General features: G+C 57.0%; 1 protein-coding gene across 1 annotated transcript; it reads left to right on the forward strand.

Annotated features, from left to right (window-relative positions):
* LOC149357556 (uncharacterized) lies at positions 1 to 27,579 on the forward strand. Its single transcript, XM_089576613.1, has 3 exons — positions 1 to 78; positions 727 to 1,131; positions 26,812 to 27,579. The coding sequence occupies exons 1-3, from the start codon at positions 1 to 3 to the stop codon at positions 27,577 to 27,579; spliced, it is 1,251 nt and encodes a 416-aa protein (XP_089432739.1).
* Positions 27,580 to 27,935: the final 356 nt, after the last annotated feature.

Raw genomic sequence — 27,935 nt, forward strand, 5'->3', positions numbered from 1 at the left:
ATGGAGGACGGCGCCGCCTTCTTCGAGCTTGACGAAGGTGGCATTGGTCGTGACAAACAGCCTTCGTCGCTGCCGCCTGTTAGAAAATCTAATCTATCAGGCTCAAGTTCGGGCCACCGCCCTGTACCAAGAAGAGGCAGCTCGCCTCGTCAACGGTGCCACCCGACGGACGCCATCATCCACACACGAGCCAGATGACTGCTCAGCTGGCCTCCCTGATGCAACCTTGCAGCAGGAAGACGCACCTGGAGTGTCTGGCGCTGATGTGAAAGAAACACCCGATACCGCAGGTTGCGCCGCTTTGACAGCACCACGCTTGGTGGCCTCACTTTAGCCAACATTGGTGAGACCCTAGAAGTTGTCAACCCTGTTGATACACTTCATGAGGCTTCCCAGGCGCGTCACACGCCAACTGCTAGCCAAGACAGCAGTTGCACTGAATCAAACACGCCCTCACACGGCCCGCAAGAGCATCCCATTCACCCTTCCAACCCCGCCGTCAACACAGGCGCTCGTGACTCGGGTAGAACACAAAGCAGCGTCCCAGACGCTATTGTTGCCCCCGTCACAACAGCCCCGGCCGCTACAGAAGACGCATTCACGGCTTACGACTATCACCGCGCCACCCTCGCGCATCCTAACAAAAGCGACGGTCCTACTGCTTCGTGGTGGCAATCCCCTCCCCCTTCCGCAACAATCTGGCCCGTCTCTCTGGCAAACGCAAAGCCTCAGCGCAAAAAACAGCAACGCCGCTCACAAGCCGCAGAAGAAGTTCCCCTTGTTCTTACTGCCGCTCCAAGTGCCTCGCGCTTTTCGAGGCCTTCCCAACAAGCCAAGAAAACTGGGTCACCCACCATTCTTTTTCACCCAGTCGGCAGAATGGCTAACTACCTCGGCACTACCAAAGATGTCATTGCTGCACAGCTCTCAAAACTCCCCGGAGTTCAGGCTGTGCACGTCAACCTCCGCCGTAACGTCGTAGCCATCGACATTAACCCTACGGCCAATCACGAACCCTTCCTCGGCATTGACACCATTTGCGGCATCAAATGGCGCGCCAAGGAAGCTGGCGGACATACCTGCAGTGGCCGCATTTTCCGCGTCGACCGCACTCTGACAGAGGAAGAAACTGCGGCAGGCATCCAAAGCAAAACCCCGGTCCTAGGCTGCTATCGAAGCGCCGACGACATTATTCGTTTTTTCGGCAGAAAGCCGCGCCAAGAAATATCTCTATTCAAACTTCGACGAACAGTTCGCCCTCGGCTCCCCCGCCCATTGCAGTGCCTCCGCTGCGGCATCTTGGGTGGTGGTGGTGGTGAAAAACATTTATAGTACAATAAATTTTTACAGAGAGGTGATTGGGGTAGGCCCTATTGGCCCTTTCCCCTAACAATACTAGGTGGAACCCCTATTCCGGGGCCCTACTGGCAAGCAACGCCGCCCGCGTCCGGTGAACCAAGGCCTTTTGGGTCTTTAGGCCCTGACAGCCGAGGAGGGCCGCCTCCCAGTCCTCTCTGGTGGGGTTGGGGGGTATAGATGGGTTTGATTGACACGCCCAAACCATTTGGAAGGTGTCAGCCACCTTCCCACAGAACTGGCACGTGCCATCAAAGGATGCGTTGAAATGTTTACGTACCCCGTGACTGCAGTCTGCACAGCGAAACCTCGCTGCCTCCGCTGTGGCGGCGATCATCACGCATCGCAATGTGATGCGCCCAAACCTCTTTGCGTGAACTGCTGGGGAACGCACGCTTCCACGGAGCCTCCCTGCCCTCGCTGGCAAGAAGAGCGTCGCATCGCCACTGTTGTCGCCTCTTCTGAAATACCTCTCACGAGAGAAGACGCTATTGAGGCCATTCGGCACACAAATTAAAAGTCTTCTGCCAACCTTGACGAGCAAGACAACGTCACACCTTCGCACGATGCTGCACGCAACTCAGCAGCTCCCCCACTTGCAACCCGCGCCGGCGCTGCACCCAACTATGCTCCGGCTTCATCCTCGGGCGCTCGCTCTTTCCGCGACATCGTCGTTGGGCACACCAACGTTTGGGCACACAGCCCCGTCCCTCCCTTCTTGCGCGCACTATGACCAACGCGATACTGTCATCGCGGTACTTACCTCTGCAGTAAGAGCTCTTATGGAAGGGCTCCCAGAGTCTTCTCCAGCGCGTCAATTGTGTGCAGCGGCTCTCGCCGCTTCCTTTGTAATGGCTACAACCAACCTATGTGGCGGCCGCGGATTCTTCAATGGAACAGTCGTTCCCTCCGCCGCCGACAAGCTGAACTAGCCTCCTCTCTCCCACTCCGGTCCTTGGATCTGCTCGCACTACGAAAGACCTACGCCGCAGAGGGAGAAGTGAGCCTACCTGGCTACGTTGGACACACCAGTGCCACAGAGTGTGCGAGTGATACATGCGTGAATTCTCCGTGCACCGGCTCCTCTGATCCACCTGGCTCTCCTCGTGTTGCAGTCTATGTGCGCGTTTCTCTTCCGCACTCCTTAATACCTGTGAACGACTTACTCGTCGACAGTGTACACTGTGTTGCTGTAACAGTGCGTATGCGCGGTTGCGACACCTCAGTCGCTTCGGTGAATGTGCGGCCGAACAACCGTCATTGCGACGTCCGCTTTGTGGCCCACCTCTCGGCGCACCTGACTTCCGATCAAGTCACCTGCGGTGACTTTAACACGCATCATCCTGCGTGGGTCTCCCGCGCTACCACACCAAAAGGCCGCCACCTCAACGATGCCATCTGTGCCAGCGGTCTACTAGTTCTCAATGACGGGTGCCCAACGTACATCGCTCCGGGCAAACACGCTTCAGCTATAGACCTCACCCTGGCCTCTTCTCAGTGCACTCCTACCGAGCTCCGACCCCAGCTGCCGCCCGCTCAGAGCTCGCGGCCGTCGCTGCGTTTCTTCCACTGAAACAATTATTAGTTCTGCGCTCCCATATTCCCAAGGACACTTTCCCCCGGCATCGGAGAATGCATGTACCGCAGACGGGGCTCGGATGCCGGCGCATCTGGGCCCCGGTCTGCAATGTTAGGAAACCCATCCCCGCGCAGAAGCACAAATTTACGACAAGTGGCTACGACGACCGGTAAAGAAAAGCAACGCAAACCCAGACACGAAACAGACGCGAGCGGTGTGGTTTGCCCAAGGCGTCCGGAGTCCTGTACGCTAAATGATGCGCGAAGCACAGTCTACGGAGACGAGACACACGGCGCCTAACCATGTCAATGCCAGAACAAGACCCGACGAAAGCAGTAGTACACTCATGCTCACTCCACGCGAAGTGCGAGTTCACCCGCGGAAACAAACACATCAAAATACGGGTGATCGCGCAGGCTGTCTCGCCGGGGGGGGGGGGGGGGGCTGTTGTACGAAACACAACACTCCGAACAGCATACAAAAGACAAACAAAAGTCCGCCCACCGCCCGCGACGGCCGGCGTCCCGGCGATGCGGCTCAGGGTTCAGGTGTCTAAAAAAACACTAGGAAAAGAAACATGTACAAGAGGGTTCGCGCGACGACCTTACACCAAGTTTCAGCCTAAACCGAGTCGGGAACGCCATAAGAAAAGAACGTTGGACAGGCGGGAACGGTTCTCTAGATCGTCAGTTTTTACTTCAATGCTGGACACATTTCGAGTACAACTTGTGGAAGGGGTTCATGCTGGCATTGACTGATTTTTATGTTCTAGTTGTTCCACGCGTTTTAATAACGACTGCATTTCAGTTTACAAGTCAAGCCTTGTCAGCATTTTAAGCTCCAGTTCTTTAGTTCCAGCGCGCTCACGAGTGCGCGCACAGCCCTGCATGGGGCCGCATGAGCTGCGTAAGGTTGTCTGGGATTACATCCTGCGTCCTGTGGGACACCAGCATCTCGCGATGCGGCTCTATGGGCGCGACACAGCGAAGGAGCAGATGCTTAAGCGCTTCCACCACACCACATCCACCATACACGTCGCTCGTCCTTAGTCGGCTGCGCAATCGTCTGCCGTAGGACCACGCGCATCCTACAGCCTCACGAAGGACCATCGCGTTCTGTAGCCGTGTCGGTGAGCAAGCGCTCACATCGTGCGAAGCGTGGCTCGCTGCAGCTGTCGGAAGAGGTCGCGGTTGACCTGTATGCATGTCCTCCAGGGCGAGAGGCAGCTAGCCAGAAGGTTTGCGTGGTGTGCGACGGTCGGAGTTGGTCGGCTTGGTCGTTGCCCTCAATTCCGCAGTGGCCGGGGCCCACAGCGCACTAACTGCACAACTATATACGCTGCGCTAGGCGCTCCAGGCGCGCGCGAATTCCGCACAGCCGTGGGGAACGGCGACCACGGGTCTGCAGGTGGCTAAAGAAGGGGCTCGCACAGCAGACCACACCTGGGCGCCGGCGGAGCAAGGCTGATCAATATGCCCAGCCTCATTCGGATGCCCAGCAGCTCCGGCGTGGTGGATGAGCCCAGGTAGGTCATGCGCTGTTGTCCGTGCAGGATGGTCGGCGCCGCTGTATGTGAGCAGCTTTCGCTTACCACTGAGCCGTCAGTGTAGAGGCTGAGGTGGTCTCGTAGTTCCTCAGTATTGGCGGCTCCGGCTAGCTGCTGCGCAGCGCACAGCGGAGTGCTGCGCTTTCCCGCGATGCCTACGTTGACTGGCTGAACCTCTGAAGGAGCAGGCGGCAAAGCTCTTATGCGGCCGTGGCGCTGGTCAGCTGCCCATACGTGCTCGAGCAGCGCTGCTCCCAAGCATGACCATGGGTAGTTGCGCAAGCGCTCCAGTAGCGGGCGCCGTCCGGCGCGCGGAGGATGCTGTCCACGTGGTGCAACGCCCCCTCCGTCGCCTGCAGTATAGTGTAGCCAAGCGTGCTTCCGTGCCGGGACGAGAGCTCCGCCGCATCGAAGAAGGGGACCAGCAGACGTGGATAAGATACATTGATCAACTTTATTAAAGGTACATGCGAGTCACTGGTTAAACTTAAAAACTGAGACAAAATATATCAGGTCACTAGTAAAACAGTCAGTCATACCCCGGGGCGTGCAGTATCTTTGGAGCAGGGGTCCCGAGCAGCAGCCGGGAGGCAGCAGTTCCTCTCCCGAGTTCCGTTGTTGTTGAGAAACCCGCTCTTACACTTCACCAGCATTCTGGCGAACCTTTTCTCGACCAGTCAAAAAGCCGTTACGGTACCAACCACAGGAGCTCCGCCAGCATTCTGAGGACCCTTTTTGGGGATAATTAGACCAGTCGGGAAAGCTGTTACCGGAGCTAATAAGAACACATCCTTTCAAGACATGCCGACAGCAAACAATTACTCTTAATACGCAAAAACACCCAGTGTGCGCCAGCTCGCAACCTTGTATACGAGTAGGGACGGAATGCGCGCGCGCTTATGTATGTGTGTTGTGCGCGAACCTGGCGACGACAGGCACTAACTGCCCAAATGCATACCGCGGAACGCGGGCCAGAGAGCTCACCGCATGGCAAGACCCTGGAAGCGGCGCCAGAACACGGCCGGAAATGCACAGCAAAACACCGACACCGTTACCTTATCCGACCGCGCCTAGCGAGAGCAAGTGGAGGGACGCACGCGGCGTCGCTCCACAGGGGAGCTGTGTCTTCCTCGCAACAAGAGAGGACACACTCTTCTCGTCGGCTCCCGGCTGCAGCAATTGGCGCGAAAAATTCGAAAGCTCGCTATGCGACAATAGTAATGGTCACGCGCAAGCCACGGCTAGCATCTTAGCGCACTGCGGATTCGTGGTTAGGGCGACGTTTACGCACAGGGATTTGCAGTGTTGAACCTCGACCTTTTGCCAGCTTAGTTTGCGCGTCGAACCGAGCGAAAGAGCATTGAGAGCAGAGCCCAACGCTGCAGCGTTGTCAAAGCTGCAGCGCGGTTTGCTAACAAATGTACTGGTAGCGCGCGGTGAGCTTCAGTACACGGCGACGGTAGCCCTCTCATCTGTGAAGAGGCTTTCGTTGCCGCAGGGCGTAAGGAAAGGCGTTTGCTGATGACAACACCCACGTATAGCAACGAGCGGCTCGACGACCGCGGAATCCCGTGAGTTCAAGCGGCGGCGGTCTATCGCGCGCGAGCGCGAAACGCAGGCCATGGCGTCGGACGTGGCAGCAGAGTGCGAGAGGCCGAGGCCACGCAAACGGGCATCAATTGCGGCAAGAGCTGCCTGCGTGCACTGGCGCAGGCGGACTGCCTCGCCCGGTGGTCCCAACCGTCACAGGGCAGTGTCGCCTGCGTATAAGAGTATGAGTACACGTTTTGCGGAGCGGCGTTGGGAAGGTAGCCCGGAACCACCGACGTAGGCACATTAAACAGAAAGGGTCACCAATACAAGCATCACTGTCTACGGGCGTGGCTATGAGAGTGCGCCTCATACTCGCATGCCCACAGCGCGCCCGCTCAAATAGCCCCGCACAAGCGTAGCGTAAAAGACGCCTGCCCACCCCGGCCCCCTCAAGTGTCGCATATGGAATGCACTCCACACGTCCAAGAGCAGCAGCAGTAGGCGTTGCAATTTGCCTCGCCGCCGCGGTGTGCTCGAGCGCGGCTATGTCAGCGAACGAGTCGGCCGTGCAGTGCATCCCGCGGAAGCTCGCTTCAACGCGTCAAACAACCTCGCGTCTTTCCGATCGCCCGCAACTGCAGCAGCGGAAGTTCCGGTTGCGTCACTGTAAACAAAAATATTAAGAAAACAAACCGACTGCGCGCTTATGTTTCTTCGATTGTGTGGAGCACTGTAGGAATTAAAACACGTTGGTATTAAAAAATTTTTCTTCATGAACGCTTTACTCCGAGCAATGCACTTTATGCATCGCCTACATGCGTAGCGCCATCTCTACGCTAGCCGCCGGCGCTCCTCGCTTGACCAAGCTTGGCTGCATCCGGTACCCCAAGGCTCGAGGCTTCTCCGGCCGAGTATCGGGGACACAGCCATACGTGAAAAGTTAACAAACGGCGCAATCGAAAGCGAAACACGTACCGCAGCAGACGACAGCGTAGATCAGGGCGTATAGTAGCATAGACAACTATAGAACGCCCCCTATGATGTTTGTAAACATTGCTTGCTGTAAACATTCTTACTCAGGAAAAAAAAGATGTTTATAGCAATAGTAAAAGTACCTTCTTCGTCAGTCTTGCGAATCACACCACAACGAACGCGACTTGCTTGCTGCGTTTCTTTTCTTTTTCAACGCACTAAAGGCGGCGCGACAAGCGCAGCCGATGGGCGTGCACATCGAGGCCCCCTAAGCCGATGTAGGAAGTTGATTGCTGGGAGCAAGTTGTATTGCAGAAAACATTTTCTGAACGAAGCGTTTTAGCTTACATATAATTCCAAATAGTTTTAATTAACGAGTGGGGCATAACTTTTGTTTTCTTAGTATTTTTCTTTGGAGTGACGTAACCGGAACTTCCGCTGCTGCAGTTACGGGTGAAATGAAAGACGCAGCTGCAACGCCGTGTGCTCCATGAGGCTACCCGCCGCAGATGCTGACGTGCCACTTGTCGGTATCGGTCGGCTCCGTGGGTGGGCGTCCTGCCTTGGTACGGGACAAAGGGAGAAACGACTGGCCTACACCAATACTCCGGAAGAGCGCCGTCTACGCAAACCAGACCTGCTGTAGGAGAACTTGGCGTTGCTCAGCGCCCAAGTTGCACGAAGCACTTCTTGGCGACATCCAGTCCGGGTGTGCTGCCGCTCATTTTTTCTGCGCCTCCGCGCGCGCGACGACGCCTTTCGGCTGCGAACAACTAGCACAGACTTTTGGAAAGCACGGCGGCCACAGCTCGCGAGCACAAAGCAGTTTTCCGCACTAGATCTTACCCCCAATGCTCGCGGCGCATCATGGAGGAAGGAAAATGGCCTTTTTCCATGGTAACTCGGCGTTGAGCGAGTGCGCCGGCGGCCGCCGGGACAGGCGACTGGGAGAATGGAGTGAATAATTTCACTGCGGCGAGTATTCAGTGGGTGGTCTGCTCGACTAGATCGCCTTTATGGCTTTGTAAGCACAGCAGCACTGACGCAGGTCTACGCACGGCCCGCCCCGTTAATCAGCGCCTCAGCGCGCGCTCATTTCGTTTTCCCTTCGTATTGTCACGTTGTAGTGACGACAGTCCAGCAGTCAGGAAGACACCAACCAGTTTTGGAAACGAAGCTCTTTATTTGGGCTGACTTGCGCCCGCAAAAGAACTAAATCACTCGGCGGCGGCGTAAGCAACAAGCGCGCTCGTCGATCGTCGAACTGCGAATGACAGCCGCTCGCGGAACCGCTCAATTTAAAGCCGGCAAGGAAACTTCCAGATAACAGGTCAAGATCATCTACAGTAATCTGGAAAAACCTAGATGCAGCCTTTCATGGCTGCGATCAATCGATAGTCTGGTCGCTTCTCGCGTCACGAACAAAAGTGATAACGACCCTTTCCTGCAGCCTTGAGCATGAACGAACAAACAGTACAATGATACGTGGCAATATGCATTTTCTTTGCAAACGGCAAGCACTCTGCCGCTTCCCTCCAGCTCCGCGCGTTGCATAGCAGGAACTTTGGACAGTAAATAATTAGCACTGTTTGTGGACCTCGTAGGGCGCTGTTAGAGCAGCACCGTCGCGTGAAGTGTTTCGCCCGTGTCGCTTGCTTGGTCCTGCATACACAGAAAATTTTACGCGTCGCCCGGAAGTACACCCGCGATTGGCAAATCGAACCCCGCCGTGCACGCTTCTGGGGTTCTGATCTATGTGCTCCCCGCCCGCCTCTCTCTTGGCCTCAAAACGCCGACCGACTTGGTCAGAGAAAATATTCAATGTGCTGTGGCCGTAAGGCAGCGCAGCAAAATTAAAGAAAAATGAACACTCTGCAGGTTGGTAATAGAGGGCTAACAGCACTTGGAACGGGCTACGCGCAGAGCTAGCATAGACAAACTTTATTTAGTTCAGATAAGTTGCAGGAGGGTGGACTTGCCCCCCGCTCCCCTCCCCCCCGCGTCCTTGTCAACCGGCCGAGATCCCTCGGGACGTGCCAGCTTCGAAGGCTTGTCTTACGACGGTCTTCTGCTCTTCCAGGTCCTATGGCTGCGTGGCGATACCACCCATGACTCCTTACTGTCAGCTGCAGCGGTGGATTGGGCGCATGCAAACGTCATATGGGCTGGGCAGCTCCTCTGCAGGGCGAAATGCCGCGTCGGACCGGTACGGGCGCTCGATGCGAGGCGCCGCTGTAACATCGTTGGTGCAGATGACTCACTAAGATTTAGACTAGATGTTGCATAAATTATTTCTACCTCACAACAGAGAAAATAAAATAACACTTTTTACTGTAACGCGAAACATATCTGCGATAAGAAATGTATAGTTGATGCATGATGAGCACAAACGTCTGGCCACAATGCATCAAAAATTTGAAAGGTCAACAACAATGTCTTTGTTGTAATATTGGAACTTACGCTGTTTTGATTGCTGCGGAAATGAGGTTGTTTTTGTGTCAGCAAATAATATGTTGCCACTGAGCATTTTTAGTAAAAGTGGGAAGTGATAGTTTCCGTTCAGAAATCTGGCCACCAAGGTTATTCACGTACGTCTGGCAACAAAGTAAGAAATTTGAAACAAATCTTAAATATTGTTATAAAATACTTATGCAGCTACAAATTTTGAATTTATAAAACACAAAACATATCCGCGAATAGAAATAGTTGCCATTATGAGCACAAACGTCTGGCCACACTGCATAAAATATCCGAAAGCTCAACAACAATGTCTTTGTTGTAAGATTGGAACTTACGCTGTTTTGATTGCTGCGGAAATGAGGTTGTTTTTGTCAACGTTAATGGAACTAAAGTTTAGTTCCATGAACATTGGTTTTTGTGTCAGCAAATAATATGTTGCCACTGAGCATTTTTAGTAAAAGTGGGAAGTGATAGTTTTCGTTTAGAAATCTGGCCACCAAGGTTATTCACGTAAGTCTGGCAACAGTCTAAATTTTGAAACAAATGTTAAATTTTGTTATAAAATATTTATGCAGCTGCAAATTTGGAGTTGATAAAATTTGTTTAGTTTGCATCGTTGCACATAATCGTTTGGTGTAATTTTTAGGCATTTGAAGCCCATAACTTCTACTACACTTGTGCACAACTCTGCATAGTTGTCGCGAGTTGGTTCAGTGCATAGAGTTTGTTTCAGTGACTCTCGCTGCTCTCGCTGTCAGGGGTTCTGTGATCGCGCGAGGTCATCACCGTGTCATGACAATGAGGGGCTGGCCGTTCGATGCCCAGCGCAGCCGGTAAGGTGGTGGTGGTGGTGAAAAACATTTATAACGCAATAAATATTTACAGAGAGGTGATTGGGGTAGGCCCTATTGGCCCTTTCCCCTAACAATACTAGGTGGAGCCCCTATTCCGGGGCCCCATTGGCAAGCAACGCCGCCCGCGTCCGGTGAACCAAGGCCTTTTGGGTCTTCAGGTCCTGACAGCCGAGCAGGGCCGCCTCCCAGTCCTCTCTGGTGGGGTTGGGGTTGGGGGGGATAGATGGGTTTGACTGACACGCCCAAACCATGTGGAAGGTGTCAGCCACCTCCCCACATAACTGGCACGCGCCATCAAAGGATGTATTGAAATTTTTAAAAACGTGACAGCAATGAGACAGGCTGTTAAGAGGTAAAAACAACAAAACAACGTTTATAGGTTCGATACGAAGAATACGATAGCTTTTACAGAGCCGTTATGGATATCCTACAAAAAATTACGGCAAAACACATCGCATTAAATATACTGAATTAAGAGCTCAGCCCTGTAATTGCCTCCGCTTAGCGGGGTCACCGCAACTGGGCTTTGCTGGGAAGGGGAATGAAAGGATAGGGCAGTGGAAGCGGGTCGGGCTCGCTGTGGGGCACTGGGCAGGTTAGTCGGGCAGGAAGGAAGTCGCAGGCGATGTCCACAAGGCCAGAGCAAGGCCGCACCCGCGCACGTTGGTGAGAAACGTGCCCGTTGTAGAGGGTAGCGAGGCGGTGGACCCTTCCCCGAGGTCCAGACGAATCCGGGTTGGCGGTCGGCCGTGCTTACTGCCGTCCTCAGCGCACACGGGCAGCCTGATCCCGCCTCGGGGGTCGAACAGCTAATGCCACAACGGGGCGCACACACACGATCGTGCACGGATAAGAAGTCCCTACACACGCCGAAGTCGCAGAGGGCGATCGTGAGAGGAGACGGGCCCACGGAGTGCCGTGCGAACGAGCCCCGCAGTTGAAGGCGTGAAGTTACTCAGACGAGAGCCAGGTACGCACTGCCGATTAGTGGTTCTTGTTGGTTGAAGAATGTGTTCGTGCAGTGCTTGCCGTTGTCTCCTACGAGGGTCACGCTCGCTGCACTGCACTGCGAAGGGGAATGAGAAAGAGACAGAATAGGGCACGGATCGTGACGTAGCGAAGGCGGAAAAGGAGTGGAACCATGCGGCGCAGAAGTGCGCAAGTCGAACGCGCGTCGCAGGGACTCCCTGCGCGAAGTCCACCACCTCAGCGGTTGCGGCCTGAGTAACTGCGCGCGGTAGAATTGGGAAAAATGCGAAGAAAGGAGTGCCGGGAAGCGGCAGCGGGCATGAAATGCACGCAAAAAGAGGAGTAGGGCTCTAGCGCGGCACAGCGAGAGAGCAGGATAGCAGGGGCAGCGAGACACGGTCCGGAGTGTGGCGGTGGCGGCAGAGTCGGAGACGTCCGGGCCAGCCCATCGATGAACACGGCAACGCAGACTACCGCCCTTAGATAGCGAAGCGCGTGTCCAACCCGCCCCGTGTTTGCCGCCAACTGCGGCCAACCCCCGAGTGCACCCACGGCCACGAGAGCACCCACAGAATCGCCAAAACGCGCAGCGCCCGGGGACGAAGAGAGTCAAAAATGAAAGAGGTGGCTCGTCCAAAAGTATAGAGCGGCCGGAGAGATGAGCGGGCTATACGATCGCGCTGTGTACTTATCGAGCACTGAGGCGCGCGAGTAAGCTAGTCATGCGGGTAGAGACCTCGCATGTGGTTTACCGCAGGTGTGGTTAGCGGGCAATGGAATTGCGCGCGGTGAAGTTAGGCCGCCAGGGGGGCGAGCCAAGGAAGAGGGCGCGCAGGAGCGAATGACGCCCTGAGCGAGAAGAAAGCGCAGGCGGCAGCAGAAGAGGAAGCGTTCGGGGCGGCCCACCCGCGGACACGACAGCGCAGACTACCGCTCTTAGATAGCGATGTGCGTGCCCGACCTGCCCTGTGTGGGCCTACGACTGCGGCCAACACCGCGACATCGCGCAGCCCAAGAGCAACGCGGAGAATGCGCCGGAACGGGCGCCGCCAGCGCGAGAACAGCCGGGAGGGCATGAGGTGGAAGCGGGCCAGAGTGGCGCGCTCAGGGAAAAGTGGAAAAGACAGCGTGAACAGGAGGCACACAAAGCGCGTGCGGGAGAGTTCACCGTTCGTCCAGAGTACAAGGCATGTTATCCTAGCAGCAGACCCGCGCATACAACGCATACAGGTAATCCGTTCGAGAGCGCTGAAAAATCTGCTAGGAAGACCACTCCTGAGCAGGGGGAGAGATTTGTTGCTGCTAAAAGACCGCCGAGAAGGAGGCGCAGCCGAGATGTCCATGGATGACTCTTGAGTAATCCAGGGTGGCGGGCCGCTGCCGGGCGCGCGTCGTAGAACGTAGTCTCCATCCTCGTCGTAAGCGCAGACAAAGGGCCTGTTGAGAGCCGCGGTTAGTGGTTCTTGTTGTTGGGTGAAGAAATGGTCGTGCAGTGCTTGCTGCTGTCTCCTATGAAGGGTCATGCTCGCTGCACTGCACTGGGAAGGGGAATGAAAGAGATAGGATAGAGCACGGGTCAGGAGGTAGCGAAGGCGGAGAGGGAGTGGAACACATCGGCGCAGAAGCACACACCAAGGGGCCCTCTCCGCGAAGCGCACCACTTCAGCCCACCACTTCAGTGCCGCAAAGCGGCAACGGCACGAAATGCGCGCACTCAGAGAAAAATTGAATGTATGCCGCGGAGCGGCAGCAGGGTGGGTGACCTCGTCCGACGCTATGTGGTTCTTGGTTGATGAAGAAAAGTTCGTGCAGTGCTTGCTGGTTGTCTCCTCTTGGGGTCACGATCGCTGCACTGCACTGGGTTGGGGACGGGAGGAACAGATGATAGAGTAGAAGACGGGCACGGAGACGAGACGGACGCGGGTCGTGTCGCGGGAGAAGAGGCACGAGCGGAGTTAGTGAGTGAGTGAGTGGATTGAAGAGGGAAAGGGGGAGGGCACGAGCCTATATACTGGTGGCAGACCACCACGCCCATTGCCAGCGTGCCGATAGTGGTAGGGGGGAGGGGGAGAAAAGAGAGGATAGAAGAGGAGCGCGCCGCCGCATAGTGTGTCGTATGACACTCGCTGTGCTCCTTAGGCCTGGAAACGACCGTGGAGACCTGTCTCCGTCAAGAAGGTCAGGAGGAGCTGGAAGGCTTTGATGGGGTGGTATCCTCCAGGGAAAAGGAGATCTTCCTGCGAGGAGGAGGGTAGACCCAGAAGGCGGAAGCCTGCAGCCAATTTGTTTCTGTGAGCTGAGAAGGCCGAGCACTCGCAAAGAAGATGCTCCAGGGACTCCATAGGGCTGTTGCAGTAGCTGCAGGCTGGAGAAGGGGTAAGGCCGAGGCGGTGAAGTCTGGAGCCCGTGCTGGCGCAGCCCACACGAAGTTTCAGGAGGAGCCTCCTCTCTTGGACGGTGAGACCCAAAGAAGGGACTGCCCGTGGCGGGTGACCCTCAGCGACCCTGGGGTCGGGGTAGTCAAGGAGCAGGTGGCGGTCGGTGATTGACCTGGCCAGGTCCAGGGGACACAACGATGTTGAGAGTGGAGTGGAGGGGTTGTGTGCTTCTTTTGCCAGGGCATCAGCTGCCTCGTTGCCAGGTATTCCAGCATGGCCTGGGACCCAGCAGAGGTGTATGGTGGTCCCTCTATTGACGATGGCATCCAGCCTGGCCGCTAGTCTCTTGACGATGGGGGTGCCTTTGGAGGGTCTCTGGAGAAGTTGAAGGGCAGTTTTGGAGTCAGTCCAGACTGCCGCAACACGGACTTCCGGTGTGTCCATAAGGATATCGGCTGCCAGGTGTATGGCTGCCAGTTCAGCTGTGGTCGAAGAAGCGACGAAAGGCAGCCTGGACTTTCTGCTGGAGCCGAGGGAGGGGGCAGTGCAGGCTGCTGCGGTAGACGGGCAGGGCCCAGGCATGACAGAGCCGTCAGTATAGAGATGGACTGCTCCGGCAGGCTGGTCGTGCTCGAGTGCGGCCACTTCTTGACGGAGGCCAGATGGCGGAGTGTTGCTTTTGGTACGGGATCCGGGGAGGGAGAGCTGCACCGTGTAAAGGTGGCCCTGGTCCGGGCGGGGTGGGAGGGGTACTGCCTCAGGTTGTCCCCCTACGAGTTGATCGAAGGCTTCGGTTATCTGGCCCATGCGGGAGTGCGGCCTAGTGCGGAGGCGATCGAGGAGGGGACGGCCATCTGTGGCGTTGTGGAGGCGCTCGACATGACGGAGGGCTGTGCGTCTGGAGAGGAGCTCCATGGTCCAAAAGCCCGCCTCAGCCAGGGTGGCAGCCACGGGGGAAGTACGGGGGAGTCCGAGGCAGAGGCGGATGGTGGCCCGCTGCTTCCTCTCAATAGCCAGATACTGGGCCTCTGTGAGATGGACGAGTGGGAGGGAGTAGAGGTACTGGGACACGGCCATGCCTGAGAACAGGCGGAGAGCCAGCTTGGAGGTGATGCCCCTGCCTCTTGCCAGGAGTGAACGGATGGCTCCATGAACCCTCGAGGCCTGCCTGAGGTAGTGCTGAACTGCAGGGCGCCAGGAGAGACGGCTGTCGATCCTGAGGCCAAGGTACTTTGCCTCTGTCTTCCATGGAAGTGAGTGGCCCTCTATAGATAGGAAGGTAGTGCCAGAGCGGGCGCCCACTCTCTTGTTGAAGAGCATGGCCTCTGTCTTTGTTGGAGAAAGGCTTAGTCCCGCTGTTGCAAGGAAGGTAGCAAGAATGTCGATTGCCCGCTGGACGTTGCGTATGGTCTGGACCCTTTGTCGTCGAGGACCTTGGCACCAGATAGCGATGTCGTCCGCGTATATGGCTATGCGGACTGGCAGCTGGAGGTCCTGTGGAAGGAGCCTGGGTAGAAGGGCCATGACTGAATTGAAGAGTAGGGGGCTGAGTACGCTCCCCTGGGGAACTCCTCGATAGATGTGCCGTGGCGTACTGGTGGTGGTGCCCAGGCGGACGAGGGCCTGACGATCGGACAGGAAGCCCTTGATATACTGCAGGAGGTGGCCCGTGACGCCCATGGAGGTGAGAGCATCAAGAATGGCCCCGTGGAGGATGTGGTCGAATGCGCCTTTGATGTCTAGGAGAGCCAAGCAGACAATTTGTTTCTTGTGCCTTGCTTCCTCCAGTGTGGAGACAAGGTCTCCGATGGCGTCAGCGGTGCAGCGATGACGCCGGAAACCTGACTGCTGCTCCGGGAAGAAACTGGTCAGGTGGCCAATCCACTCTAGACGGTCGAGGGCCATGGCTTCCAAGACTTTGCCCGGGACGGAGGTTAGGGCCACTGGTCGGTAAGACGACAGTGCTGTTGGAGGCTTGCCTGGCTTGAGTACGGGGACGACCAAGGCTGTCCTCCAGGCGGCTGGGAGCTGACCAGTCTGCCAGACTGTGTTGAAAGTGGTCAGGAGGTTGCTCTGGAGGTGATTGTCCAAGTTCCTGAGCATCTGGTATGTGATACCGTCGATGCCCGGGGCCGTGTGACGCCTTGAACGCTGGAGGACGGCGGAGAGCTCCCTCATTGTCAATGGGGAGTTGCAGATAGCAGCTATGTTGTCCAGCTGAGTGGGAGGGGTCTGTATTGCCCCTAGTGGAAGAGGACCAGGTGTGAAGGGAGGTGGTTCTTCCGAGGTGAAGAAGACATTAGCCAGGCGTTCCGCCAGCTCCTGAGTGGTGATTCCTTCTGCAACAGCGAATGCCAGGTGTGGGTTGAGCTGGATGCGGGGGGCAAGTAGCGAGCGGAAGAGGCGCCATGCCTTTGCCGGACTGCGGGTGGCCACGAGAGATGCGCAGATCCCCTCCCATGACTCGGCTCGACGGCGGTTGTGGGTGCGTCTGCACTGTGCATCCAGGCGGTTGTAGGTGGTCCAGTCTTCAGGCCGCTCTGTCCGTAGGGCTCTCCTCTCAGCTTGGCGCCGTTGGGCTCGTAGTTGGAGGAGCTTAAGTTCTGGGACAGGTTGAGATGGTGGGACCTCGCAGATGACGGAGGCTGCGGTGGCACATCTTTCTACGTGAGCCAGGACGTCTCCCTGGAGCGGGAGGCTGTGGAGCAGTTGCCGGAAGCGGTCCCAGTGAACAACTCTGCAGATACGCCCGTCCACCCTCCTGCCAGGTTTGGGGGCAAGTACGATGGGGTAGTGGTCAGAACCCCACGTGTCCGGCGAGGGGGTCCACTCATATACAAACCGTTGTGACACGATGCTGAGATCTATGCATGAGCGGACACCACCCCTCCGGACGAACGTGGGAACCCCATTGTTCAGTATATGAAGCGATGTACCACGCAGAGCGGCGATCAGGTCTCGGCCACGGCGGTCCGCCCTGCGGGAGCCCCACCGCGGATGAGCCGCGTTGAGGTCCCCGCACAGCAGACAGTCGCCGCCTATAAGGCTGACCAGCTGTGGCAAGGATTGAGCATCCCATGGGATTGCGGGACGCACATAGACACTTGCGACAGCCGTGTCAACACCTGACAGCCTGACTCTTACGCATACACACTCCATAGGGGCCACCACCCCATCACTCACTGGGATTTCTGCCTGGGGGAGGGTAGAGCGGACGAAGAGGACGGCCCTGGATCTTCCAGGCGGGTGGAGGTGGTCATGGCAGGGGTCCGCCTCGCAGGTGTTAAGGAGACATGAGGTTTTGCTATAGTATGCCACATAGCCCGGAAGCCGCGCCTCGTCTGGACGGAGGTAGGCCTCCTGAAGGGCCAGGACGTCTGGGGGTAGGGGATCCACCTCCAGGCGGCTGATGAGCTCCGCTCTTCTGGGGCGGAAGGCACGGCAATTCCACTGGATTACCCGTGGACGAGGGATAGCCAGTGGTCGGCTAGCCATGTTGGTTGGTGTGGTGCGGCCCCTGCCCCACGATTGGTGATGGCTGGGTAGCTGCTGGGAGGAGCAGTGTCAGGGCTTGAAGGGTTGCAGCCAGGGTCGCCGTGAGATGCTCAAGTTGACCACACAGGGGGGAAGGTGTTGCGGTCCTCTGGGGATGGGAAGAGCCTGGGTCAGAGGACTCTTGCACAGGCTGGAGTGCCTGTGGTGAGGCCTTTGCGACTTGTGCGTAGGTGCGCTCCTGGGTTCGGAGGCTAGTCCTGATGGCTCTCCGAGAGACAGGTTGGGTGGCGGATGCCACGGCTGCTGCTACTCGTCTTTCTTCCTGCCAGCGAGGGCAGGAGGGGGTGTCTGCGGAATGGTGTCCTCCGCAGTTCGTGCAACGTGGTGATTTGGCATCACAGGCGCTGGTTTCGTGGTGGCGGCCACAGCGAAGACAGCGGGTTGGTAGGGTGCAGCTGGCTGTGACATGATCTAAACGGCCGCAACGACCACATTGGATGGGGCGTGGGAGGGCTGGTCGCACTGGCATCCTGAGCTTGTAGAGCGACACATGGGATGGTGGCTGTGGCGCACTGAAGCGTAGCTGCAGGGCGTTGCCCTGGGATCGCCTGATACTCAAGATGGGTGCTGATGACTCCAGGGCTGGTAGGAGATCGGCATCTTCCAGGTCAGCAGGGACGCCATGGATGAAGCCTGTAGAGGTGCCCTTGTCCGCCGCAGGTCTCGCTCGTACAGCAATGCCAGCCAGGGTGTGTAGGGCTAGGAGAGCTGTGATGGCCTCCGGGGTGACAGCATCTACGGCTACGATGTTCCGTGAGGGGTTGACCCTCACGGAGGCGACGCCTTCTGTGGAGGACAGCTCCGCAGCAATGGTGAATTTGTTGCACTTTCGGAAGGATGTGCCCTTATTAGATGGACGAAAGAGCACTGTCCCTACTAAGTTTTCCACTGTCTCCGGTGGGAGGGGAGGGCGTAGTGGGCGATGACGGGGTCTGCGGGGTTTCTTGGTTGTCCACCCCTCCTCGTCTTCTTGTGCCCAAGGAGAGGGGTGATCTCCGTCTGAGTGGACGGTCGGGGGGTGGTCCAAGGCTCCTGGGCTGGTGTCCTTGGTTCCCTCAAGGGTGGTGTCTTGAGGGGGTGATGTGGCTGAGTCGGGGCACACAGGAAGGGGGTCTGATGATGGTGGAGAGGGTAAGGTGGTGGATGGCGCGTCCGACGGGTCTGCAGCCGGCTGGAGAGGCCCACTAAGTACAGACTGGCTGAGTGTAAGAGATGCCTCTGGTGTGGGATCCCTTCTACCCTTGGTCTTCTTTTTCCGTGGAGGCACGGGAGCCGGCTTGGGCGTCTTCAGGAATTCCGCTGCCCTAGAACGGAGCCTTGTTAAGGCAGGCGAAAATTCGGGATCCTTGGGCGGTGGGGAGGGGCTGCGGGGTCTGGTCCTCCTCATGGAAGAGGCCGCGTCCAAAAGGCGCTGCTTCCGCTTGTGTTCTGCAAGCAGGTATTGGACGCTGTCCTCGAGGTGTCTCAGGAACATTTTCGGGTCGCAGCCCATGCTGGAGCTGCGTCTGGAGGTGGAGCGGGAGGCCGACATGGCTGTGGTTGAAGCGACGGCCCACTGAGAGCAGCGGGCAAGCTCCCGGCGGCGAGCGTCTTGCTCCGCTTGAGGTTGGGAGTCGAGTCGGCACGAGCGGAGGCGCGTAGAGCGACCCCGCAGGGCGCGCGGACCGCCGGGAGACGCAGCCACCGGTTGGTGGAGCGCCGAGCCAATAGGAAAGAAGGCGCTATAATGCTGGGCGCCGCGGAAAGCGGGCAAAAAGTTTGCGCGCGATGCCGGTATACAGTGGAATATTAAAGAAAATGAAGTCTCAGATGGCTGCAGGCTTGCAAAGCGCGCAAAGAATCACAACACAGCACAGGAATCGTCACAACACAGAGGCTTCGTGATAGGAGCGTCGCTAGAAGTGGCGTAGTGCTGGCGTGAGGGGAATAGAGCCCGTGTGACGGAGAGGTGGCTTTTTGCGCTATAAGCGTTTCTGAAGCCCTGCGGTGTCAATAAACTTGACTAGGGCTGTCAGTGCACTTTGCGCTTTGGTGGAAGGGCCTTCCGGGAAAGTCAGAGAGCCCACAGTGTCCGATGGGAGTCCCAGTTTGGAATATTTTGCGCGCATTTCTGCGCGTGCCGAGGCGTGAGCAGGGCATTGGCAAAGTAGATGCTCGACTGTTTCGATGTCTTGACAGTCTTCGCATAGAGGATCGCCTTCTCTGGTGAGTCGTTGGCGTCGCTCTGCCGTCCATACGCAACCAATTCGAAGTCGCAGGAGGGCGTGAAGGGCTCCTCTTCCAAATGCGTGAAATGGGAGAGGCCGAGGACTTTTTCCGGATGCGATGCGTGGATCCGGATGGGAGAGAGAAACTCTGTGGCGGATGATATGCCGAGCCACATCGAAGGCTGTGATAGCGTCCGAAATTGGAGCAGAGGTGTTGGAGTGAGCCTGCTTAGCTAGTCGGTCAGCAGATTCGTTCCCAGACAGACCCACATGTGACGGAATCCACTGGAGTACGAGCAGCAGCACTGGCAGCACAGAGTTTATGATGCAGCCGTTGCACACATGTTGCGTTGCGCTCCGGGTGTTGGAGTTGCATGAGAGCGAGGCACGAGTCAGTTAGAATTGCCACACTCGTGAGTTCAATGTGCTCAATAACGATGTCCGCAGCAAGGTGAAGTGCGGCTATTTCGGCTTTTGTTGAAGATGCGAAGAAAGGTATGCGGCATTGTCTTGCGATGCCAAGGGTGGGTGCGACGCATGCGGCTGAAGCAGAATTGCCATCGTGCGTCACCGAGCCGTCGGTGTAGAGAGGTGTTCTCAAATTGAAGTCAATCTCAATTCGATGTGCGGCTTCTTGTTGGAGTGCGCAGTGTGGTGTTCGTTTTTTAGAGCGAACGCCTGTTAGATATGGGAAGATTTCCAAGGAAGGCTTAACATGTGGTGGGAAGCTTTGCGGCGCCGGTGCAGCATCCGTTGGGACGGCGGCTTTGAAGGCAGCGAGAGCCTGTCCCATGCGTGATCGTGGCAAGGCACACAAATCAGCGAGAAGATGAGAGGTCCCTGGGGCACGGTGAATTCGCTCGATGTGGTTCAGAGCGGTGATTTCAGCGCGCAGTGAGATGGGCCACACTCGGAGCTCTGTGTGTGTGGGACCTATTTGCGAGCTGTGTGGAAGGCCTGCGAATCGCCGGATTGCGTTGCGCTGGTCCACGTCCAAGTGTTTCCACTGCGCTGGACGACGGCGGAGGAGAGGGAGCGCATACAGTATGCCAGCCGAAGCGATTCCCTCGTAGAGACGGAGCGGTAGGAGGGGGGTGGCGCCGTTTCCTTTGGCAAGAATGCGTGCTGCTACTGCTGCGATGCGTTTGTTTTCATTCCGCAGCTTGCCTGTAGTCTCATTGTAGGTGAGTTTGGCATCAATTGTTATGCCCAGGTATTTCCCACTGGCTTTCCAAGCGAGGGGGACGCCTTGGAGAAGAAGAGGTCTGGTGGTTTTGCAGGTTACAGGGCGAGGGTGTATCATTATCGCAACAGTCTTCTCAGGCGAGAGAGAGAGGCCGATGCTGTTAAGATAATCCACTGTGGCATCGAGTGCAGCTTGGAGATCCCGCCGCAATTCTGGGCCATAAAGTGTGGGGCCGGAGGCAACAATGGAAATATCGTCGGCGTAAATGGCCATGCGCAATTTGTGCTGCGTGCTGGGCAGGAATTTTGGAAGCTGTGCAAGTGCCAGGTTAAAAAGAAACGGGCTGAGCACGCTGCCCTGGGGAACTCCTGTTTTGACAGCGCGAGCGGCGCTGACTGTGTTGCCGATGCGGACTTGAAAGGTCCTGTCGCTGAGGAATGCTTTGATGTATTGGAGGAGTTTGCCCTTGATGCCCAGCCAGTGTAGGGATGAGATGATTGCTTCGTGAGGCAGGAGGTCGAAGGCGTTTCGTATGTCCAGCAAGACAAGGTAGGCCACGTGGCGATTAGATTTGGCCTCTTCGAGGATAGATGCAACCTGAGCAATGCAGTCCGCAGTGCAGGGACTTGTGCGAAATCCGCTCTGTTCGGGGGCGAGTGCATTTCGGGCGTGTGCTATCCACTCCAGGCGGCGTAGTGCAACAGCTTCGAGAGTTTTCCCCGCAGCAGATGTAAGGGAAACAGGACGGTGGGATGTCAGTGCTCGAGCGGGTTTTCCTTTTTTTAGTATGGGTACAACAACGAGCGCTTTTCGCCACTCCACAGGAATGATGCCGGTGTTCCATGCTTCGTTGAAAGCTGCGAGCAGAGCTGGTCGTTGTTGTCTGTCAACGTTGAGCAGCATTTGATAAGTTATGCCGTCGGCTCCTGGAGCACTGCGGTTGCACTTTCGACGGCGTTCAAGGACATTATTGAGTTCATGCAGAGCGATTTCTGCACTGCACAATTCGTCGATGACGCTCGCAGTTCGTCCGGTGACAGCCGGGAGGGGTACGCTTGGAAAAACAATGTTGTGCGACGCACCGCTGGTTGTTGAGAAGTGGTCTGCATGGCCTCGGCCAGGGCATTCACGCTGAGGCCGCGTGCGATGGCGATAGCCAGGGCAGGACAACGGGGTACAGAGGGGTTGAGCATAGCAAGGAGAATTTTCCATGCCCGTCCGGGTCGGCGGGTGTCATTCAGGGCGGTACACAGGTGGGCCCAGCTTCGTCTGCGGCAGCGAATGGCGTGACGACGGCAGGCAGCATCTAACCTGTTGTATAATGTCCGATGATCAGGCTTTTTGGTGCGTAAAGCTCTTCGCTGTGCTACACGTCGTGCTGCTCGTAGATTTAGTAGTTTTAAATCTGGCGCCGGTGTGCCCACTGGAGCCGTGCAGCGCACGGTTGCCGCACGCGCGCATGACGCAACGTGTGAAAAAATGTCTGTAGTGGCAGGATGAGGAGCACTGCACAGACCACGAAAAACGTCCCACCTCACAAGGTTGCAGGTGCGAATTGCTGGACGAGCGCAGTATGAGGGGTCGAGCACTATAGGAAGGTGATCGGAGCCTTGAGTGTCCGGTTCGCACTTCCATTGGTAGGAGCACCTTCCCGAAGTGAGAGTCAAGTCTATGGCACTGTGTTGGCCCACTCTCTGCACACGAGTGGGGCTTCCAGTGTTTATAATGTTTAAATTGCACTGGAGGGCGGCTGCTAGGAGGTCACGTCCACGTCGGTTGGTGTTGGCACATCCCCAGCTGTTGTGGTGTGCATTAAAATCACCACAGATGACGGAGTCAGGACCAAGGCGGTTGGAGAGCGCGATGAGGAAGTTTGCATCCCAATGCGTTGCTGGGCGGACGTATACACTTGACACTGCTGTGTCGGCGTTGTGTATGGGAACGATAACAGCACAACACTCCACTGCGTCGTTGACAGTGTCTTCAACCGATATGGTGACATGCGGGAGCGTGTTTCTGACGTATAACGCTGTCCGTGGTTTTCCGCCCGGGTGGGCGGGATCACTGCATGGGACTGCATCGCGTGCTGCCAGTGCACATCTAGTTGGTCCGCTGTAGCCTATGTAGCCAGGTATCTTTAGCTCCTCCGCGCGTGCGTAAGTCTCTTGCAATGCAAGTATGTCGCACTCAAAACGCGGAAGGAGCTGAACCAATTCAGCGTGAGGGCGGCGCAAGGAACGGCAGTTCCATTGCCTTATGCGCGGCCGGGGGATCGTTCGCTGGTTAGCCATGTTGGCTCAAGGCCTGTTGTGCGGCCAAGGCCGCTGCACACAACTTGCGCGCAGTTGATGACGGCGGGAGCTCCTCGATGATTGCCTGAACGGCCGCAGTGAGTGCGGCGATGATCGTGTCACGCTGGTCGGAAGGTGACGATGAGGTTGATGGGACAGCACGAGGTCCTAAGACGGCGTCGCGGAAGGAGCGACCCGTGGTTGCGACGGTTGCAGGGTGCCGAGTTGCGTGCAGTAGCTGAATCTGTGCGCTGCGCAGAGCTGAGAGCGCTGGGCTGGACTTGGTTGTTAGGTGCAGCAGTTGCTGGCGGTGAGAGCGAGGTGGGTTCTTTGCCTTGCCGTTCTCCGACAATTCTATCGGCCTCTTGTCGTGTGAGATGTTTTTCGGTCGTGGCGAGAACGATGGCAACTTGTCGCTCGTGTTGCCAGCGTGGGCAGCGGGGCTCAGTGGTTGCGTGCGTGCCGCGGCAATTGGCGCAGCGTGGTTTCGGGGCGTCGCAGTTATCGGTGGCGTGGTCACCGCCGCAGCGAAGGCAGCGAGCCTTGTTTCGGCAAGTTGCCGTGGTGTGCCCGAAGATGCCGCAGCTGTGGCATTGTAGCGGGCGAGGGAGACGGGCGCGGACTCGTCGGCGGAGCTTGAATAGGGCCACCTCTTGTGGGAGTTCGATGCCAGCGATGCGGACAATGATGTTGGCACCACTGCGTGTGCAGCTGATGACAGGGACCTTGCTGTCGAGGCCAGCTGCGATATCTTCTTCGGAGAGGCCGCGGTCGACACCAAAAATGACGCCAGTGCAGGTTTTGGGGCCAAGGTGTTTGGCGCGCACCCTGACGCCGCAAATCTCTTCCACGGCGAGCAGAGGAGCTATATCGGCTGTCGAATGGGCGTCGACGGCGCAAACATTGCGGTTGATGTTGACGCGCACTGCTGTGACACTAGGAAGGTGGGATAGTTGCGCTGCAAGTGCGTCGCGCGAAGTGTTCTTAAATGTCCCTTTGTTTCCCAGAGGGAAGTAGAGAACAGTAGCGGGCTTCGCCTTATTGCACTCCTGAGGCCTTGGCGCTGAAAAGTGGCCAGTGGAGAGGGGGGCGATGTCTGGAGCTCCCGAAGGGGGTGCCTGTCTGGGCTTGGTTTGCTCAAAAGGACGGAAGGCGAGACGGCGCTTCTTCCTTTTGTCTGGTTTGCGATCTTGCTCTTTGGAAGGGAGAGCTTCGTTCTCGCCGTCTGAGGGGCGAGAGGGCGAAGGGGGATCCTGCTGAGGGGGGCCACGCTTGGCTTGTAGGTAATCTTCTTCAGAGAAGGCATCCACTATTGTGGGAGTGGAGGTGGTGAAAGTGTTCTTTTCTTTGGCTTCAGAACAGCTGATGCCAGGGCGAGGGCTGGGAGGGGAAGTCTGTGTTGCTGCAGCCAGCTTCCCTTCTTGTGGAGGAGGCGTTTGGCTGCTCTGTAGGTGCGCAGTGCTTGGCTGTAGAGGAGGAAAATCCTCTTGGCCTTGAGGTGTGAGTTGTAGTGTCTCTATTTCTTCATTTTGGCACTTCGGAGGTGGAGTAACGGGGTTCTCGGATGCACTGAAAAGTTGTGCCTGTGCATCGGTTGCCGCGAGTTGAAGCGGTGATGGAGAGGCCTGAGAGGGATTCTCGATGGGCTCTGTGGTGCGGATGAAGGCAGGTGCCATTTCAGTGCCCTCGGGGCTCATAAAATAGTAGACTATTGTGTCATCTCCACTTTCGGTGGACACGTTTGGAAGTGCAGCAGTCGGAGTGACGGGTGCTACTTGAGTAGTTGGCTGCGACTCGGCATTGAGTGGCTTGCGTGTGGTGGGACTTGGTTCAGTCTTGCTGTCAGCCTTGGGGGAGCGGTGAGCAGCAGAGAGTAGGCGGCGAGCGTCGTCTTGAGACTCGATTATCTTCTGTGCCTCGACGTAAAGTTGTTGAAGCATGCGCGAGCAGCCAACGCTGCCGGCGCGGCGGTGGTGGCGGCCGGGAAGCCGGGCGCTAGGTGTTGGAGGCAGCTTCTCCATGGTCCGTTGCGGACAACAAAAAAAAAAGGGTAAAAAGAAATTAAGAAAGAAAAAAGGACCCCATGGTGGGGTGAAAGGCGCGACTTTTACGCGACGTTAAGGTAGGAGTGGTAATACAGCAGCGAGAACGAAAGATGCTGCAAGATAATACTAGAAGAGTGGGCTGATAGCGGCGGGAGCAGGATAAAACTGCGACCGCTCGTTAAGAGAGTAAGACAAAGAATCCCCTCGTCCGACGCGCGGACCCGTGGGAGACGCAGGCGCCGATTGGAGGAGCGGCGGGCCAATGAGAGAGGGGACGCTTGGATCCCAGGATGGCAAGGAAACTGCAAGCGGTAGGAAAGCGAAAATAGAGGTGAATCAATGTTTGCACAGGGCAAATGTAAGTGATTCGTTTCGTTTCAATCGAACGTGCTCGCACGCGGCGATTCGTTTCATTTCTATCGAACCGTTCGGACGCTTTTTCTAGGGCTCCCGCTGCTCTGCGCCCCAGTCGAATTCATTCATCTTGTCATCTCTAGTTCCCCCTAGTGCCCCGCCAGCACTTACGTTGCGTTAACGTCGCGTCTTTTACTCCGCCATGGGGTCTTTTCTTTTTTCTTAGTCTCTTTTTCTTTATTTTACTGTCCGCCGCATCGGACCATGGAGAATCCTCCTCCACACCCTAGCGCCCGGCTTCCCGGTCGCCAGCACCGACGCGCTGGCAGCGTAGACTGTTCCCGCATGCTACAACGCCTCTACTACGAAGCGCAAAAGATAATCAGCTCTCAGGACGACGCACGCCGTCTTCTTCTGGCTACCCAACGTTCGCCCACGGCCGACAGCAACAAGCAAAACAGTCCAACCGCACCAAAGCTGCTTAGCGACGAGACTGCACTACCAGTGCTGACAACGCCCGCCACCCCGACTTCGGCCCTCCCGAACGAGTCCGCTCACTGCACTGAAGACACTATTGTCTATTATTTCATGAGCCCCGACGGATCCGAAGTGGCTCCTGCCTACATACGCACCACGGAGCCCTTAGAGGTCCTCTGTCAGGCCTCTTCTCCACTGCCTCAAGCTACGGAAATCGACGGGCAACCACATTCACTTGTTGCTTCCGATACCTCCACTTCCCCACGTGAAAACAACAAAGCTGATGAAGCCATCGCACCTCAGCTCACTCCCGATGGGCAAGAAGATTTCCCCCCTCTTCCTCCAAATGCTCCCTCACAAAAGAGCCAGCAAATTCCCCCTCCACGAGAAGAGAAGCTCACGGCAGCCACACAAACTTCTCCCAGCACTGCTCCTGGCATCAGGCTTCCTGAAGGCAAACCAAACTCATTCATCACATCCACTCCAACAGTAGCCTTCACTGAAGAAGACTACGCCCAACACAGCAAGGGTGCTCCCCCACAACACGACCCTTCCCCCGTCTCTCACCCCTCAGACAGGGACACTGCCCCAGACGGTCTCCCCTATCGAGAGCAGCCTCGGCAACCAGACAAAAGGAAGAAACGCCGCCTCGCATTTCGTCCTTTCGAGCACACCTCGCCCAAACAAGGGCCTGCTCGTGAAGAACCCGGCATACTGCCCTCTTCCTCTGGGCGCTTCTCCGCACCCTCGTCAAAACAGAGCAGCCTCACCAAGCCTTCTACTGTTCTGTATTTCCCTTTGGCAACAAAGGAACTTTTCTTAACTCAACACGTGATGCACTCGCCGCTCAACTCTCCCACCTTCCCGGTGTTGTGGCAGTGCGCGTCAACATGCGCCGCAACGTTTGTGCTGTGGATGCTTACCCTTCAGCTGACATCGCTCCGCTCCTCGCAGTCGAAGAGATGTGTGGCGTCAGAGTTCGCGCTAAACATCTCGGTCCCAAGACCTGCACCGGTGTCATTTTCGGTGTTGATCGCGGCCTGTCTGAGGAAGATATTGCCGCTGGCCTTGACAGCAAGATCCCCATTCTCAACTGTACACGTAGTGGTGCCAACGTCATCATTCGTTTTACTGGCACGGAACCCCCACAAGAGGTAGCCCTCTTCAAACACCGTCGACGCGTCCGGGCTCGCCTACCTCGGCCCCTACAATGCCGCAACTGTGGTCTCTTCGGGCACACCACAGCAACTTGTCGAAACAAGTCCCGCTGTCTCCGCTGTGGCGACAATCATGCCAACGACAGCTGCGATGCTCCGAAACCCCGCTGCATCAACTGCCGCGGCACTCATTCCTCCATCGAGCCCCGCTGCCCACGATGGCAACATGAACGTCAAGTTGCCACTGTTCTCTCCACCTCGGAGAAACACCTGACAAGGCAAGAGGCCGAGCGAATCGTCCGAGAACAAGGAAAACAGCCTACCTCGTCGCCTCCGCCCGAAACCACTGCACCGAACTCCGGCGCCCAGCCTTGCGCTCCCACCACTGCGCCGCGCAGTATAACCGCCGCTGCACGCCACTCGGCGCCCGGCGCTCCTCCTGTCGTCCGATCCACTGGCCGCTCCTTTCGCGACGCTGTTATAGGACCCCCCACTGCTCCATCACCCCCATCGTCACCTCTCGACCAGCGTAACACTGTCATCGCCGCCCTCACTGCGGCAGTTCAGGCGATAATCGATGAGCTGCCGCCCACATCACCTGCACGCAAACTGTGTGCTGCGGCCCTCGCCGCACAACAAGCCCTCAGTCATCATGGCTAGCTACTCACCTGCGCCCCGGCCGCGGATACTACAATGGAACTGTCGTTCCCTCCGCCGCCGACAAACAGAACTTGCCTCCTCCCTCCCTCTCCGCTCCTTCGATGTGCTCGCATTACAGGAAACCTACGCGGCAGAGGGAGAAGTGAGCCTACCTGGCTATGTGTCTTACACCAGTGCCACGGAGTGCGCGAGTGATGTGTGCGCGGATTCTCCCTGCACTGACCCCACTCATCCACCTGGCGCACCACGCGCTGCAATTTATGTGCGTGCCTCTCTTCCTCATTCCGGTGAGTGACCTACTAGTTAGCAGTGTCGAGTGCGCCGCCATAACAGTTCGCGTGACCGGTTGTGACACT

The sequence above is a fragment of the Amblyomma mixtum genome, chromosome 3, assembly GCF_055824585.1.
Source record: "Amblyomma mixtum isolate Tamu chromosome 3, ASM5582458v1, whole genome shotgun sequence".
Lineage (NCBI taxonomy): Eukaryota > Metazoa > Arthropoda > Arachnida > Ixodida > Ixodidae > Amblyomma > Amblyomma mixtum.